Below are 19,720 nucleotides of genomic sequence, written 5' to 3'. Positions count from 1 at the left end.
AATCAGTGCAATGCCGAGCTCTTCACACACCCCCGTGTCACAGACACCTCAGCAATGGTCCAGATTAATCACACAGCTCATGTCAAAAACCTAATTCTTTATAAGAAAAAAATTATGCAGATTTAAAAAATCTCCTGCGAGGCTATTCCCAGCATCCGGCGAAAGGCAGCGGAGGGCAGCAGAAGGAAAGGCAGGAGCCCGGGACACAGAGGGGCCATCTGACCTGTCACAGCGCCAGCAGCGCGGTCCTGCCGCGCTCCGGCCGAGCCCCGCGCATCGCCCGCTCACCATCCACCAGCGCCGGGGCTGCCAGCAGCAGCAGCAGCTTTCCCAGCAAAGCCAAGGGGGGCACGGCACAGTGAGAGGGCTCTGGCAGGGCTCTCGGAGCAGCCCGGCCACCGCAGGGCGATGGGGCAGAGCGGCCCTCGCTCCCGAAGCCCGGCAGAGCCTCAGAGGGAGCGGGAGCAGCTGCGCCTGGCGGCGGGACACGGGAACCAGCCCGCTCCGAAATCAATCCCTCAGCTACAGCAGCTCAAAACAGCCTCCCGAAACCCCCAGACTGTGCTCCACACACGGACTTTATGGGCTCGCAGCAGCCCGGGAGACACAGGGGAGGAAGGGGGAACACCTTCACCAGGAGAAAATGCTTCCTTTACAGTTCTGCTTGCAAACAGCCAGCTTAAAATCAATTCTATGCTATTAACAAAACTGCCCCCAAATGATGACCAACATTTTTTAAATGTGTATTCGTAAGAATGTTACTTTCCTTAAAAAAGTCTCCGTATACATATATATATGTATGTATATATGTATGCATATATGTACGTATGTATATATGTGTATATGTACATATGTATATATGTATATGTCTATATTTCTATATATGGTTTTATATATATATATATGTTTAATGGCAGCCTAAATACAGCCTTTAGCACTCTAAAAACTATATAGGTTTTAGAGTGATAAAGGCTGTATTTAGGCTGCCATTCACAAATACTCATCTACCAAGTCAAATTCCAGGTGACAATTCTGATCTTCAGACCTCCGCACAATTCTGATCGCAGCCCCACAGTACAAAATCGCAATCTCTCAGCAATTGGGAAAGCAGAGTGCCAGGCTGAGGAGGAAGGGCCAGGATGGCTATTCCTTACACAACCAAAGCCCCTGCCCCCACACTGTGCCTCTGCACTCAGACAGCACAGCAAGCAACAAAAAGTACAAATTTGGTATGCTACGAATAATTCTATTGTACTTATTAAATGAGAGCCTGGATTAAGTAGTGGAAACTTGACAATAAAAACTGCACAAAATACTTTTTCCACTTTTAAATCCTTGATGAAAACCTCCGTAAATTCTTTGTCTCTGAGATTACAGTCTATACATAACACTAAAATACTCCTGATTCACCAAATCACTTCTTTTAAAGAAACAATGCTTTCAAATAATTTTTCAAGTGTAATACAGGAATAGCAGCAGTGCTGTGGAGCTCCACAAGAATATTCAGCACGTTCCACCTCCAGAACCAGCCCCATGGATCAGCTTAAGAGCAGCAGGTTATTTTTGACCTACTGCTTGTGAGCTGCTTCTACGTGCTCAGAGAAGGATGGGGTGGTCAGAAGAGTGCACCTCTTTCCCTCCCATCTATATAAAGCACCACAAGGAGAATGCACTGAGTGGAGGCATTATTTCTTACTTTAAATCAGAAGAGAGTGCAAAAGCAGCAAAATTCCCTATTCCTTTTCAGAACCATTTTTCATCCACTTCCTGCACTTTGGCTTTCCCACTCCTGGGACAGTGGCACTGGCTCCTGGCAGGGAAACAGCATCCATCCATCACCAGCAGAAACACTCACCCGCCAAGAGGAGCAGAAACTGAATTATATACCCCATTTCTCTGCAGACACAGAGCAAATTCCCACCGCACCTGAGCATGGCAGCACGAAGATGTAAACCACTAAAGGCCAGAAATTTTCTTTCCTGCCATCAAACTTCTTATTGTTTCCAAGGTCTAAACATTCAAAAAAAATACAAGCAGTTCAACACATGCCCCCAAAGAAATGCCTTGGTGTGTTTGTGTGTTATTTTACTGTCAAGAAGCTGGGGGCAAGTTTAACAAATGATGATGAAGACTTGTTTAATGAAACCCTCTCAGAAATGTCTAGGGCAGCAGAAACTAAGAATCTTCAGAGGTTTAAAGTAAAATGGTAATGCAGAGAAGGGGGGAGAGAAAGAGAGAAAACAAGTCCCACAGGGGACATAAGCTGCCTTAAAAAGTGATTAGAAGGAATAAAGACCACCATAAAAGGCTTGCACACGTCTTCAACAAACACTTTTATGTTGCTTACCATATTTCTGAGACAGACATAAAAACTTCAGGTAAATACTACTCTTTACCAGCACCAATCACCATCAAAACAACAATGTGTAATATTTGGTTCATAGAAATGTGCATTTTTACTGGAGATATTCTGGACTAAAACTATTTTTTCACGTTTCTTACGCCTCCAGTTTCTTTTTCTATTTGTATACAGCCTTTTAAAGTATATTTGATACAGATGGTTGATAGCAGGAAATAATTAACAAAAAAAACTTACAGCTGAAGTTAGAAACTGATTTAGCAAATTTAGTTTGCTGAGGAAATTACTCTTTTCAAATTTGGACATAATATGGGAAAGCTGTGTTTTCTTTTTAGAAAATTTTACATTTAGCACAAAAATTACAGCAACCCACACCATGAACCCTGCCTTAGAAACCATGAGGATTTAAAATATAAACCCACATTTTTCATTAAAAAGCCTGAACAGGTCAATAAAGTTCATGCTATAAAGAACTGAATTTATAATTAATTTATTGTTACTGGGGTACTGAACAAGAAACCAGATGGCTCAAGGGCAACCCCAACTGGATTTAGTGACTACTGCTCAGGCAAGGAGGCAAGCAGGAGCAATAGTGAGCTCCAGGCTGGTGCTGGGCATCCTGCAGCCAGGATGAAATGCAGCTTGCAGCCTGATCTTGTGGGTGCTGCACTGCTCTCAGACACATGAACACACACACCGAGGTGCTGCACCACGGGACGCTCCTGCTGCAAAGTCCCCACCTTTGTCCCTTCCAGTCTGGAACGTCTCTGCTGTGATTCACGTGCAGGTGCACATCAAAACCATGTGAAAGCTGCAGCCAACAATACAAAAACCAATCTCTACAGAGAACAGAACAGGATAATGGCTGAAAATAATTAAACCACTTTGACTAATAGGCTGGAGATCAAAGTTTGAGTCTATCACTCCACATCCACTATTTGAAACTAAAGAAAATATTCATGAATGGTAATTATTTTTTTTGTGAACAAAGCATGGGGAAAAACATAACCAATACATTTATATGCATAATTCATTAAAGGAAAACTTTGAACTCTGATTATTGAACCACACCAGAGACAAAATATAACTACTTATTCCTGTTCTCTAACTATTCAGTCTCTTAGCAGCCTACAACTCAGCTGAATATCATCTCCTTTAGTGCATTAAACATAACCTCCCATGGAAACACAAACACTTTAAGCACATTAACAACAAAATGGTATCTAAATTATCAGGCATTTCTCTTAATGTCACCCTGCATACAATTCCCCCATCTGTTTTACATGTCTGCTCACTCTGTGCTGATTATTTCAAAATTAGGATTGCAAGATACCCAAGTGCAAAGCCATCCCCTACAGCGTGCCTGTGTTTCCTTCTGCTAATATGGAAAGAGTCACCAGCACTCATCAACAGACTTCACAGGCTCCATCCCACCATTCATTCTCTTCAGCTCCCACCCAAGAGCTTCTTTAGGTGACAAAAGTTCTCATGTTCTCCTGACAAAAACAGTGAGACATGTAACTCCACTCCTTTTCCTTAGCACAAATAAGAACAGCAGCTCTTTTTGTCCCTGCTTATAATCAGTCCCTGCAATAAAACAGAGATTAGTCATACTGACTCAGGAAATATGAAATATTGAGAGTCACACAAAGAAAAAGTTAGAAGCATTTTCAGGAATAGCTCATCCTTTTTCATTCAGCAATGACAAATACCCAAGCTGATCCACAGGCTAAAACCTTTGTAACTCACAATCCAGCAAAGCAATCACCAAACCAGTCAGCAGTAGCAGATTTTTGACAGAAGTGCACCCCAACCTCCAGACTAGCACACAAAAAAATGCTGAGTGGCTGATTTTTGTATATAATTCAATTGCTACTCAACTGCTACAAAGGCTGGAGTTTGCAAAGGAAATTCATGCACCTCTTGAGGGTTTCTGGCTCCAAGCCAGGTACTTCATCCTCCTGTCCATTCCTGCTTCTGCTTCTGTCGGTGATCAAAAGTCAGTGACTGACAGTCAATGAATCAGGACATGGCTACACCCATAGCTATCCCTGCTCATCTGCCACAGCACAACAGCAGCTTTTCAGAATAAATTTTATTTTCAGAATTTGTTTTTGCTTATGAGGTTCACAGTTAAGTTGATTCCAGCAGAGGAAAACCCTCCAGAAGAACTAAGAACTGCCTAGAGTTGAAATGCCATTATTTTTGACAAAATGGTTAAACAAATTTATACATAGTATACGTATATTTTTACCTTATACTACATATATATATTATAATTATTCCCTTGATGTAAATTTCTCTAGTTTCTAATTCAAAAACAAAGTGGATTTTTTTTAAATCAAGTAAGCACTCTGATATTGGCATATGCAAAATCAAGCAGATCAACTCCACAAGAGCCTTTTCAGTGAACCTGTACATTTCATAGTATACCATCAACAAAGATCTATATCAGCCACAATACACCACTGACTTCATGAACAGTTAAACCTTCTCAAACCACAAGACATCATTTGGTTCTGGATTACACTTGGTACTTGACTTGATAGAGAATCTGCAATTCCACAAACTACAATCAAATAATCAGCTAGACAACACAGACAACTAAGACATTTCAATTCTTCATAGACCTTTAGTCTCACTAATAGCTGCAACCTTGTGCTTAAAATTTATGGCCTGGATCTTCTTGACACAGGTTGCTAAATTACTTCACATAGTGACAGCTTAAAAGGCACTCACTCATGGAAGAAAACTAAAGTGAAGTAATGAAAATTGCAGGAGTTAAGTAATACAGAAATAAAATATTCAGTCATTTGGTTTAGTTACCAGTAACTAAAACATTACACATCTGCAGCACTTCATTTGTATCTCAGCTCAAATGAAAATACATGACTAGTCTTGTGTCATACCCACCTCCATGCTGGAATGAGATGGAATATCTCTGGCATCCTCAATTTCAATTCCAAAACTTTTGTGCAAAAATTACATTCAACAAAAAAACTCAGTGGTAACTCACTGCTCCACTATTTGATCAAAGAACCTTCATAATCTTCAAATGATGAACACCACCTGTTTTAGAAATCTCTCAAATCTCGTTAAGCCAGCCTTTGAGGCATACTGGTTAAAAAAACCCCAAAACCAGTCAGTGCTTCATGTTCTTTAAATAACTCCCTGACTGGTTTATCACTGTCATATGAACTAAACAAAAAGGTCTGGTCATGCCCCACTTTTAAAAAAAGGCCTTTTGATCCTCTGTATTGTTCAGCCCTGAATCACAAGCTCTACACAGCATTTTCCAAACACTGTTTCTGTTACAAAGGGGATAGCTTACACTGAAAGACTGAAAATCATTTCTCATTAGAACCAGAAACCTGAGGAAGAAAGGTTATAAGCTTTTGTGAGCTTCATGTCTGTAGTCCACAAGCTTTGGGAAACAATTTTAAATCATAATGCAATAGCAGGCAGTACAAAAGCTTTCTCTTTTATATAATGCAATCAATAATGCAATTTCTTCCACCATAAATCTGTAAGCATAGCAGAAGCTAAGCTCTTATAATACCATTGAAACACAAAGTTAGTTCGCTGAAATTCTTTAAGCATCATAATGCATTAAAAAAATGCTGTTTGTTTAAATGACAGTTTTAAAAGCCTACATTTCCTGACATGCACTACTTTATTGAGACACCTCTATCAGGCTGCCTGCTCCACAAACCCCTGACCTGTGTGGCCCAGGAGCTGTGTGCTTAGACTTCTGTCAACAGACTGTTTGGAGAGCAGTGAGCAGAGTTGTCCATATCACATAAACAATCAGCAGCTCCTCTGGAGTCCCTTCAGCCACGTCAGAGGGGCAGCACTCAACACTGCAGCTCCTTTGGTATCAGGAGCAGCTCAGGCTGGTAATTAGAAGTAAGCTTACACTACCACTGCTTTTCCTGCTACACTTAAGGAAATGAATAGAGGCTTCAGTCTCACAGAAATCCAAGCCCATGACAGATGCTCAAAAATGTTGAACAGAGAAAAGAGAGCATCTGCCCATCTAAATTACTTCCACAACTGAACAGCTATATATGTTCAAAACAAACCAATGTATGAATAAAGAATAATTATACTTACAAGCTTCCTCTTCTGGGGAGACTGAGCTCTTTCTGGAAGAAAAAAACCAAAAAATTTGAGTTAATTTTACTTGTAATTATATATTACTGATTTATTTATCAATAAACAACTGAGGTGGAATGAATAAAGAGCTGGCCATTTCCCAGCGCATGCTCAGTGTGGAACTGCACAGCTCTGCTGCTGCACATTCAGAATGCACAGTCTGGGGTACGAAGGTCGCTCATTTTGCCTAAACAATCATTGCCTTTGGAGTTAAAAATCATAAGTACTCAACAGAGCAAACATAACTTTGAAATTCAATCCTGAGCACAGATAAGGCAGTAATTAATTCTGTCCTACATACCTCATCAGCATCAGACCGAACCACTTCCAGAAGTGTGGAACGTGGTGTGCCTGCAGCTGCTGCAGTATGGTCTCACACTCTCACCAAAAGGAAGAATTTGTGCCATAGAGTGCACTTGGGGGCGATTTGGGGTTTTTTTTTAAACATACACATTAGCTGTGTTATGTATTATCATAAAAAATTCGAGACCAAACACAATTTCCACTTAGCAGCATTTTGCATTTCAGCAGCACAAGCAAAGGCAGACGAGGGATTTTTCCGTTTTTATTGCAGACGACAGCCCGGGGGAATCTCTAGGCGGGGATATTGCCAGACACGGCACATCCCTTGGCACTGTCCCCTCCCGGCACTGTCCATCCCCTGCACTGTCCATCCCCGGGCACTGTCCCCTCCCGGCACTGTCCCCTCCCGGCACTGTCCATCCCCTGCACTGTCCATCCCCGGGCACTGTCCCCTCCCGGCACTGTCCATCCCCAGGCACTGTCCATCCCCGGGCACTGTCCATCCCCGGCACTGTCCCCACCCCAGGGGCATTGTCCATCCCCGGCACTGTCCCTTGTCCCCCCCCGGGCACTGTCCATCCCCAGGCACTGTCCCCTCCCGGCACTGTCCATCCCCGGCACTGTCCATCCCCGGCACTGTCCCTTGTCCCCCCCCGGGCACTGTCCATCCCCAGGCACTGTCCCCTCCCGGCACTGTCCATCCCCGGCACTGTCCATCCCCGGCACTGTCCCTTGTCCCCCCCCGGGCACTGTCCGTCCCCCGGCACTGTCCCTTGTCCCCCCCCGGGCACTGTCCATCCCCGGCACTGTCCCTTGTCCCCCCCCGGGCACTGTCCATCCCCGGCACTGTCCCTTGTCCCCCCCCGGGCACTGTCCCCTGTCCGCAGTCCCCGGCCCCGCCCGGCCGCAGGGGCTGCGCTCCCGCCGGACACCGCCAGGTGGCAGCCGCGGCCGCCGGCCCGGCCCCGATTCTGGAGGTTTTCTCCTTAAAACATCGGCACGGGCCGGGCTCATCCCCGGCTGATTGGCTTCGGCTGAGCACAGCAAGCACCAGCAAGGCCAACACCAGCTGGATGTCAGGGTACTGATCTACGGGATATGTTTTTCATCCCCTCTAAGAAAAAAAAAAAAATTCAGTGTTTTCACTGAATATTGAAAAAAAAAATCAATAGGGAAAAAAATCAAATCTATAACACTGGTAAGGTAATCTCTTCTCCATCTTTAGCCACAGTGTTTGTGCTGACTGACATGACTAACAATGCTATTGACAGGCACTGACTGGTCTGATCAGTAACACATTGGATTTGGCTTGAAGTTTTTCAAAGATACTAAAAAGTTACAGTCACTAATAACAAATAAGTCAATAAATAACTCTCACATGCCATTATTCTTTTCAAGTAATAGTTCTCCATAATTTGAAATTTCATTACAGTTTAACAGTGCCGAGCAAATTCCATGTGTGAATTATCAAGGCTGACAGCTTACAGCATGGAGAAATAAATTCCTGTCGTCAGACAAACTTGTCAAGATCTAATCAAAACACTTCAAGTGCGTAAGATAATAAATCATTAGCATCTATAACAGGTTGTGTGGTTTATATTCTAAAAAAGGTATTTCTTCCACTCTCATTTGTTAGAAAGAATTAGTTTCCAACTGTGAAACCTATGTAGCAAGGACAGCTTTTTCTACTGCAAATGAATAAAAAATAGATAAGATATAGGTACTATATGTTATCCTGCTTCTTTGGATAGTGTGTTACTTAGACATGCATATACATCTCTTTCATCATATGAGCAGCTGTATTTAATTTATGCTTTTCAAAGAAGATGGCACCTCTTGGCAGAAGGCACTTTTTCTATTCAAACGATGTGTTTCTGTTGATTCCACCACAGTAAGCCCCAGAAATGTTTAGAATGTATGTATAAAACTCTGGAATTTCATAGTACTGGATGAAAAAGCAAAACAGTGACCTTTAAATCTAACTACCTTCTAGTTTTTTAACTTCTAGGGTTCATTTTTACAAGCTTTGCTCTAGTCATTAGAGCTGAAAAGTCATTTAAAGAGGGAACACTCCCTTGCAGCAGCACAGCTCTGGTAATTGTGACTTGTAATTACCAGACATACATCACAAGAAACATGGCCCAGGAACAGGAATGGACAAATCCTTTCCCTTACAGAACTCTTGCTTTACTCAAACAATATGACCTTTAATACTTCCTATAATGTAAGAAATTCAGGATAAAATCCATGCAAGGTTAGGAGGAGGACTGCCTGGGGTTTTGTTCCTGAAAACATCTCTTGGAAACTGAGTTTCCAAATAAGGAAGGAACAAAGTCTTGGCAGATGACATCTCAATGCAATTGAAATATTATCCTATCCATGCAGGAATTGTCTTCATTCTGCACCACCACCTTGACAAACACATTGCAGCTGTTGAATCAATAGGCAGCAGTTCCCATTTAATACCACTGTGGTCTTGACAACAAAGAGCACAATCAAAACAATCAATTTTTATACCTGTTGTTCCACTATGCCTCAGTTCATGTCAGTCTTAAAATCCCCTTCACAAACCCTAACAGCCACACAGCCCACCATGTCCTGGCCTCTGCAGCACTTTCCCTGGCCTCTGGAGAAATGACAATGAACTCTCCGAGCTCTCTGCCTCTCCAGAGCTGGTAACAGCCCCTAAAATCCCCCAAAACGGGCCAAGGCAAAAGCACCAGAGCTGGACATTACACAACCACGAGCAGTGTAATGATGAGATTTGCTTTCCCAGATCACCAGAGTTTGTGTGTGAAGAAGTTACATCCCAGAGAGAAAACATCTGGGGATGGAAAGGAGGGAGCAGACTGCAGACCACTGCTACACTATTTCCTTTTTGAGGATGCCACTGCCAGGAGAAAACTGCAGATCTCCAGGGGATCAAGGGGACAGCGAAAATGCCCCCCAGAGATGGGGATACACTGGCAGGGTTGAGACTCAGCTGGGTCTTAAGACAGCTCAACACTTCAGTGTGTGCAATGGGACCAACAGAGAGTTTGTATCTTATAATGACAGGGTGGTTTCAAACCTATGGAGCAGCACTACAAAAGCAGTGATTCAATAATTATGAAAAATGTAAGTCCAACAGCATTTCACAAGCACTCTATAAAGGTTAAAGTTACTCAGAATAATATATAGTATCACTTATAGTAGAGATTAAATGTTTTAGTTAGTAAATTATGAGGTAGGTGGTATGATTTAACTGGTTTCCACCCACACCACAAAGGAGTTTGGCATTACATTTCCATGTATCCTGAAAAAATAAATCACATTTTAAGAGGTGAGATAACTAATAAAAGAGTGCTGAGCTGTGATTCCTTGGTCTGAAACACTATTTAAAGGGTGCAGCTGTAATGCTTTTAATATGCTAGTTTATCCTGAAGGACATTTTTCATTAAAGACCACCCTTCTGATGAGAACAACACAGGAACCTGCAAGATTCCAAACTGCCCCTCCCAACAGCACATCTGCCTCCCTGAGCACTTGTGCTGCCAGCAGCTATATTTATATTACCATTATTACTCCAGCCAGCTCCATGCCACCTGCTCTCTAGGTCAACAATATAACCCTCCAAACAGAGGCTTACATTTATATTTGATTTATATGAAGTGCTAAATAGCATAAGAACACCATAAAATATTGGTGCATATTATTCACAAAGAACTTTCAGAAGTGGAAATAAAGAACTACTTTCACAGATCCTAAAAAATAAGGAGTGTATTAAATCTTGCACTACCCAAATGACAAGAACAGACTGTTCTGAAAGTTAATTTTTTGTACCAGTTCCACATTTCAGGGCATAATTATTAAACATACAACTTGATCTCTACAAGACAAAAGAAGTAGCAGATTTTTAGATGAGCAGTTAAAAAGGAACCTTGGGAAAGAAAATCAGCATCGCAGAATTTATAAAAAGCTGATTCAAATATCTGCCTTCAAAAGAGTTCCTTATATTTCCTTTTATCTTAAGTTCATCACCTCAATCATGAGGCTATAAAATCAGTTGGACACCATATCGTGCTACAGAAGAGGTTTCACAATAAGACTCAATTCTCATTTTACAGGCAGCAAGGAGGCTAAAGAGAAAAAATACCAGTCATTTGAAAGATCATTTTTGTTTGTAAAATACATTGTTTAGGACATAGATACTGAAACATTTATTCAGTTGTGGTTTTTTTATATACAGAAACTGCTTCTGAAAACAGGAATGTTTCAGGCAGCAGGAAGAGTGCTGGCTTTTTGCATAGGTGTGTGCACACAATATGGAGAGGAAATAAAGTCTGTAAATTTATTTGTTCACTGACCTACAATACAGCCCACATCGTTCCAGCAGATCCGTTATGTTACAAAAGTGTGAAAAAACAGGAACCCATCACTCAAATTTGTCACTTTCTCTCAGTCTTGTAATTTGTCCTTGAATATGTATCTGCACATATGGCACAGACCCACAGGCAAAGTTGGATGCTGGAGCCTGCACTGATGGCAGCTTAAATGGAGTCCTTGCAAATTAAAATGAGAACCATCACCACACAGGATGTTCCATATTTTTGCCAGAGCAGACAGCATGATTCCTGAGATTGCTTTTGACCTTGGCTCCCTTGCAAGGTACTCACTATCATACCAGTTGGGACAATAGACAAATATTTTTACAGCTATAAGAGTAAATACATTTCAGTTAATAAGTTAATATTTCACAGATGATGAAATTCCACTGACAGTCAGTGACCTGGTACCATGCACTCTTGTTTTAATTTTTTTTCTTTGCTGACTATGTTTGCTTTAGGGTATACTACCAACCAGCAGGGGATTAATTAAATCTCCCTCTATACATAACCATTTGCATTACAGAAATGATATAATGAGGGTTGGAATCTCCAATTCTGATGGAAAGTACAACCTGGCCGTGCAAGAACAAACTGTAATCCATCCATCAGATTAACAGGAAAGAATTTTTCATGGTGATTAAGAAAAAAAAAATGCACCATGCTAAGCTTTTCTTTCTGCTATCAGAATCTGTCAGGAAAAATAATTTCCTTCTTTTCACCATATCACTGTAAATGGTTATTAAAAACAGCACTTCTCAATTTCTCTGTCTAGAAATGATTACATCTGAACTTGTTTCCCAAACTCATCAGTGAAGAATTTTAAACAGCAACACTGAAACTGTATCTGTACTGAAGGTCAGATGAACCTACAGAATATGCTGCAGATATTTTCTGTAATTTACTGACTTTCTAGAAACTAAATCCAGGATCATACTGTTAGCTCATCTGCTTAGCTACAGAGATACTTAAAATACAGAAAACGAATACCCAGCCTCTTGCCAATACCATTCAAAATATTCAGAGGGCATGGATTTAATTCCCAGACCTTTCTCTGCACTCTACTGAATTTATGTCTGCCATCACACAAATTCTGAAATGCCATGGATAGCTTAGTCCCAGGGCATCCCTCTATATTCCCAGTGCCACACAAACTGCCTGGAACCACCCTTTCCTAAGAAATCTCACTTCATGGTAGCAAAGGGCCACAGCCTCCAGAAAAATGTGTGTGACACCAGAATAGTCCATAGGGTATCTGTTCACCCAGTGCTACCCTAAACATGCTACAAGTTCAAAGCAAAAGAAAGTTATTGTTTGATTCATTTTCTACCTCAGCAGAAGTTGCATGACAATAAAAATACCACTTGCAACTAACATATAAAACCAAATGGGGAAAAAACTCTCAGCTGTTTAACTATCAGGCAGCCCTACTTCTCTAAATATTCAGTGTATATCAGTCTTTCGACCCACAGGTCACAAATCAGCCAATGATGCATTTCATGCTTTTAGATCTTCCAGTCTTTCTTTTCTCTTCAGCTTAGAAATCCCTTACTAGTCAGCAAAATAAAAAGCCTTTGGATTTATTTCAAATTAGAGTTACTGCAGAAGGAAATAAAGCTAAAAGCTCTTTAAACTTCAAGTAAAATTCTCAAACATAGCAAATTATTTTCCCTCCCCCACCCGCCCTTCTGAATGGGCAACAGAAACTTATTCTTTGGTAAGCAAAGCTAAGGATCCAGGTCACATCTGTGCATTAACCTGTCAAGAATATATGTCACCAGGAGCTTCCCACTAACCCTTCATATCACTTAACCTCAGGGCTTTCCATAAGATTATGGATTTTGGCTACTTGACCTAAAATAATTCCAGAATACATCTCAAAACAGGCAAGAATTCACACTTTCCTCAGAATATTTTCAGTGCCCACTCCCATGTGTATATATATATACACTATATCTAAATGTATTTTAGTAAGCTGGAGTGTCTGCTCCATATTTTGTACATTACATCATGTTTTCCAGCCCAAAATACAACATTACTCAGTGCACAGCGTGGACAACTGCTCATGGCAACAAACAGGACTGAAACCACACGTCATGACTGGCAAATGGCAATAAAAACAAGGGATGCAAACCACATTCCCAAGGGATGAAGGGACCAGCCCCAGGACAAGGCACAGCTTTTCCACAGCTCAGGGGGCACCCACACGTCCTCAGCAGCCACAGCCATGAGTGACTGCAGTCCTGCAGCTCCATTTCCTCCACAGGATTCGTTCCTATCTCTGTTTCTCAGGACCAGGAGCACAGGGTCACTCTGATTTCATGCCCTCAGCCAAGCAGAAGTCTCTTCCTTCCCATAATAAAGACAATTCCTAGATTTATATTCGATCCCAAGCTTTTCAGCTGTGGTTAAACAAAGAGTGGCCTTTGAAAATTAAGACAACCTCTAAGGGCCCTGGTCACAATAACAGGGGTACAGAAACTCAGCTGTTCAATACTTAGACATCAGCAAACTAATTTACTATTAATTTGATTGCTTTCCTCAAGGCTAAAAAAATAAAACCAACCATAGAAGCAGCCCTCTTCAAGTACACTTACCAAACTTAATTTTAAATATTACAGAGCACATAAGAGACAATGTTTTTAAGGTGCAATTTCACTAGCAGGAAAAAGGAAATTTAAATATTACAGCTTGAATTTTTAACCCAGAGTCCTAGATGTGATGCAGAAGCATAGAAAAAAAAACAGCAGAGCAGAAGAAAAACTATGAATTTACTCTCCTAACAGACAATCCATAAATTGCAACAGCAGCAGCTCTGGAAGATCATTATGATGACTTATTCTCCAAATTAAACAACAGCAGCAACCCAAAATGTGTGTGTGTGTGTGTGTGTGTGTAGCAACAAAATAAAAAGTGAGACACATGGTAGTCCTCTGTAAATAAAAGGTAATACTTTAAAACCTGAGAAATAACACAAATAATAAATGCTCCAAATCTTCCTTATATATTTTTGCACAAATTAGCCTAAAGGCAAAGGAATACTGAGAGTAATAAAGCACACAGCTTAGACAGCTCATTAATCTTTCTCATTACTTAATTCTAGTTTTACAAAGCCATGAAGCAGATTCCTGATGGGTGAAAGAGCCTGCCCAGCACTGAACACTCATCCCAAATAATGGGAGCAACTGTTCAAAATTCTCTTCCATTTTGCCAGACGGCGCCAGTTTCAGAAATTTAAGTCAAAAGGTCACATTCTGCAAAAATGTAGAAAATGCAGGGAAGAGTCTCATCTCAGAGCTGTACTGAGCTCCAGCTGTAACGCTATTGTTAGAAACCACTCTTAAAATTACTCTGTCTTGACTTGCACCAAAAATTCCTTCAAGACTGGGCACGCAATGGTCACAAGGAAACAGTCACAGCTGCTAAAAATGCCAATAGCATTACAAATAAACAAATCCAGTGTTATTCTCTCCCTTGTAGCTCATACTAATATTAATCTATGATTAAGTCAGTTGATATTTCTACTAAACACACATCTACTCCTTAACAGGCTGTTTCTAGACAAATTAACTGTCATCAAGGCCACCTGACAACCAATTTGATTCTTAAAACTCTTTAAATATCTCTTTAAAACTGAATAACCAAGCCTAACAAAAGGATTCCACAAGAACCTTTCTGGTTTATCCTACAAAAATCTATATAAAACAATGAGCATCTCATGAAAACTCCAGCCCTGGCTCATCAGCTCATATTCATTCAGTGCACTGTTAATACAGACCATGAACAAAAATCAAAGGTTGCCCCTAAAATTATATTGAGATACATTGGTATTATATTATATTAAAATAAATTGGACATTCTTCAATACCATAGTTGAAGGAACAAAAGGCACATGGTCAGTTCAGTGTTAATGTCAGCAGCAGATCTCTCCCACCAGCCCAAAGTCGGTCAGGCTGGTTTCTCACTGACTCCCCAGGTGTGAAGTCTTTGAAAGCAAACAGGCAGAAATGAAATTTGGTAGTTGTTTTTGAGAGGCACTGCCCATGTCTCCAATTGCTTTGTCAATGTTAGGCTAAGACTTGTGACACACCAGTAGAATTTTATCTTTACAATTGTCTATTTCTCAATTAATTTAGACAAAAAGAAACATGTGTCAGGCCAGTGCTTCCAGACAGCTGGAGAGCCCTAAAATAACACCAAGTTTCCTGACAGTAAAGCTCTGGGAGAAAGTCCCAGGGAAGAGAAATCTTTTAGTTCCTCAAAAAGCCTCAACAATAAAGGTGTCTCCCATCCCTCCTTAAAGCTGCATCAAATCCATTCCACATAGATATGGGAAAACACTCTCAGAAATTGAAAGCATAAGCAATCAATTTTAAAGATATTTAGTAATTAGTCCTAAAAGGATTTCCAAGCAAATAAAGCTCCCTTGCCTTCATCTAGTTTATGACTGATAGCATCTGTAACCTCACGTGGCATCCATTAAGTTCAGTAGTTAATTACATCTGCTCTGACTGGACATTATTTACAGAACAAGCAGATGTAATTTTCCACTGCTTAGCTAAGCTACATGAGGCACTTCAGCTTACCCCTCTCAAATCACTGCTTCTCACAAAACCACGGAAGGAGGGACAGACAGGGTGCTCTGAGCATTTCCTGCAAAGGAATAGTTACAGACATCATCCACTTAATGAAGAAATCCACATGCTGAGCACCATGTGAAAACTTGGAATAATCAGAGGCAGACAGTATTTACACCTCTGTAAGCAAACAAGAGAATTTTAACTTCTCTTTCTGCCCTCACAAGTGAATAGCCTCGGATATTGCTTATGCCTGCTGGGCTCCACACTGGAGCATAAACCCTTGACAAAAGTGATGAAAGAAAGGGCTCTGTTGCTTCATTCCTCAAAAATAAATAATTTTTTCACCAAAAGCAAAAGCCACAGTTATTTGACATTTACACATATTATCTGTATAGGAAGAATATTCACCCCCTGGATATATAAGGTGGTTACACACCTAGCATGACTCATTTCAGTTATAACACAAAGCCTTTATACCACAACTTTTTATTATTAGTTCTGAAAAACAATCATTTCAGTGAAAACCAAACATTAAACTGGAACATGCTTTCCTATCATCTTTCATGCATACTTTCAGACTTGTTGGTGGGGCTTTTTCTGCTTAGGCATATTTAAATTAATCATAAAGACAAAAAAAATATATTAGAAAAAAGTAATTAAATTGTCCTCTCCACTTCAGCGAGATAGAACTGTAATAATCACCAACTGAACTCTAATTTTAAAATCACAATCTTATATTAACTTCAAGGGTTCAACAGTGTGACAATGCTATAAGATGGAATATAAAATAAGAAACTGCAAAGTGGTTCTAGGCCAAAACCAGCATTCATTTACAGAACAAACCCAATGTGGGGAAAGTTTTCTACTCGTGTAGGTAAGAACAACTGCAGGCTTAGAAGAGACAGAACATATCTCACAAAAGCAGCATTTATTGCTTTCAAAATGAAAGATGGGTGAGCTGGGAACCACAGACACTGACCAACCTCATCCCTGGGCACATTTTTAAATAACCACATCCAACTCTGTCCTACAGTTACATCATAAATTCTGCAAATGTCAAGAGAACTGAAGCTTTTGGATCACTCAGATTTCTCCTATGAAAAAGCATGGGATACATGTAAGCATCTTTTACAGATTTATTAATGAACTACCCTACATTTAATATAGTTGGATAATTCAGGTTTACTCAGTGCCAAGAGATCTGTTTCAGAGTAAAGGAAAATTCATCCCCAATTAAAGCAGTGGTAAAATCCAGGCACTCACTCCCAAAGCACAGATTTGAGAAAGTGCAGACTGTGCCTAATGACTTTTAGCTCTGATGGGCGATTACTGTGCTCTGTAATGGGCTGACAGAAACAGCTGATTCTATTACAAGGACATGTTCTGGCAAGGATTCTCTTTCTGTTGCATTTAAATTATAAATATGGACTCTCCTGAAGATATCAAGACAAAAGATACTAATCAATATCAAAAACATCTGCCTTCTGTCCTTTACCATACTTCAAATTAGAACAAGCACTGACTTCATCACCAGGAAAAGCCTTGCAGGTACTGCGGACTGTCTGCACTGTAATTTCTCTGCTGTGCATTGCTCTTCATCCTCTACTCCTTTTAGAAGAAACTGCAAGGGTTTTTTTTTTTTTTTAATTCAGCAGTTGGCTTCAAGGTGAGGTTTTAAGGTATATTCCTGTTTGCATTTATGGGTACAGAAAAAATTTCCTAAGACTTCGCAGTACCTGAAAATTCATCACCAATTGTCACTGAACAGTCTCTTTCTTCAAAGAGGATTCGGGAAGGGGCTTTTCCTCAACTTGACAGGTCTCAAAACCACAAGTCTAATCAATGGCCTTGTTCACACTTTCAGGTTGAATTCAATGCATGATTAAAGCATTCAGCTCAGAATAGCTTCTGGGGAGCCAAAAGTCTTTAATACAATGTTTTTAACTCGATGTCTGTAATGTGCTGTAGGAGAACTTGAATACCAGAACCAAATCCTCTGATACATATTTCATAAAAGCCACAAAAAAAGCTACTCATACTGGAAAGAAAAAGCAGCATGGAAACTGCAAACTATCTAACAGGCAAAAAGCTTCAGTACATCGAAGCATTTAAGTACAAATGGCGCTCACACTACTAAAAACCAGGTCTATACCTCTGCACAAGCTTTCCCACTGCCGTTTTTGAAGTTTTGTTGTAATTTTCTTTTGTCTATCCCACTTCACTAACAATCAGCCCAAACTCAACAGCTTTTTTCAGAGTAGAAGTTACAATTTTGATGTGTACATTAGAGGACTTCCTATACAAAGAATGTTTGTTGTGGACAATAAAGCAATTCTTATTGATAACTAATGGGGAAAAAAGCCTTATGAGATTTTTCGCTGAACTTGTTCCATTTTTGTTTGAGGGGAACCAAACTTCAAAGAAATAACAAAAAAATTGAAGTTTAGGGACCATCTGTGAAGAACTAACCTAAATAGCTTTCAAAGAATGACTCAAGGTTTCATTTCCTGATAGCAACCATCTACCCATGCTCCTTGGTATGATAAGTTATCTTCTTCATCAAGAAAGTTCTTGGTTTATTTCCCTTAGATGTTTAACTCCTTAATCCCTATTTCCACAATGTTTTCTCTCAGGCAGTGCTGCCACAATCTGTCCTGGTGTTCCCAAATTCTCACAACAGAAGTGCAACTTCAGCAGCCAGAACAAAGGATTAGTAAAAGCATTAAAGTGATCCTGTAGAATCATTCAGTGCTCACACAAAAATTGAATTAATTTCATTAATTCTCCTCCAAATTTAAATTCTGTGATAACTGATAATTTTCATTTCAATAAAACAGTTTAGAAACTGATAAAATAGTTCCAGTGTGGTCTGACTGGAACAGGCTCAAAGCTCTTTTAACATGTTTCACTTTTCAGTTTCTCACAATGTAAAAAGCACAGCAAAGAAAAGGCAAGATGGTGATTCCCACTTAAATTCCAATTTAAATCCTATTCCTGGAGCTGAAACATTGCTCCAAATTCACCACTGTATTTTAAACATTTCAGTTTAATCAGGAGGAAAGAAACTTTGGAGATTTAAAGATTTGTTTTTAATGCAAACTTTGTACTTGTTGAATTCAGAATTTTAACACCAGGAAGCAAACCCACCATCTACTCAAGGAATTACAGATGACTGGCTATAGGGGGATTTCTCTAACACACACACACCCAAAACAAACCCAGTGCAGCCCCTGGGGTTAGTCCAGATTTACATATGTGCTAAGTGACAATTTAGACTTAACATCTCAAATTATCTTTCCTCACTTACATTATTAGAAAGAAGGTGTGTCACAGGTATCACTTTATTTTCACTGGTTTTAATTCCACAGTAGCTTCTTAAATAATGAATATTTCTTTTCTGCCCATCACTTGCTTTTATAGAAGTATTTATCTTTGAAACAAATATAAAAGTCAGGTTAGTATTTATTTAAGAGAAATCCTAGGATGGCTCCCCTGGACACAAGAACTATCAGAGACTGGGCAACAAAAACATTTAAAAGCAGTTTTTCAGATGTAGTGAGCCTGGTGTCTTACTAGGTGAGCCCCTGGGAAAGTCTATTGCTTTGTTAACATGGTGTTGGGTTATTTTCCAGATGAAGGAAAAGGAACTCAAGTCATATTCCCTCCCCCACCTGAAAGAAGCTGCCCAGCATTTATGTCCAGAGTGCTTAAATGGCTATGTACATGCTCCTCAAAAAAATAAAATCAATAGACATTATGCCTACTCACCTAAAAATCAATAGACATTATAGATTAATAAAATATTCTTTTCATTTTCTCATTTTCATTTTATTCTAATTGAATATTTATAGCCTCTCTACCCAAGTTTAACATTAAATGCAAATGGATAGAGAGCATTTAAATGTGTACTGGTTCTAGGAAGCAGAATCTGTACTGTTATACAAACTTGAAAGAATTGT

The 19,720-nt window shown here is 40.1% G+C and overlaps 1 protein-coding gene across 1 annotated transcript in view; it reads right to left on the bottom strand.

Annotated features, from left to right (window-relative positions):
• Window positions 1-19,720, bottom strand: part of MAST2 (microtubule associated serine/threonine kinase 2) — a 187,029-nt gene that overhangs the window by 99,731 nt on the left and 67,578 nt on the right. Inside the window, exon 4 of the mRNA XM_058809025.1 lies at window positions 6,473-6,504. Within this exon, the coding sequence (XP_058665008.1) occupies window positions 6,473-6,504 (32 nt within the window). The remainder of the gene's footprint in view (window positions 1-6,472; window positions 6,505-19,720) is intronic.

The sequence above is a fragment of the Ammospiza caudacuta genome, chromosome 7 (assembly GCF_027887145.1).
Source record: "Ammospiza caudacuta isolate bAmmCau1 chromosome 7, bAmmCau1.pri, whole genome shotgun sequence".
NCBI classification, from domain to species: domain Eukaryota; kingdom Metazoa; phylum Chordata; class Aves; order Passeriformes; family Passerellidae; genus Ammospiza; species Ammospiza caudacuta.
This window is presented reverse-complemented; position numbering and strand designations above follow the sequence as displayed.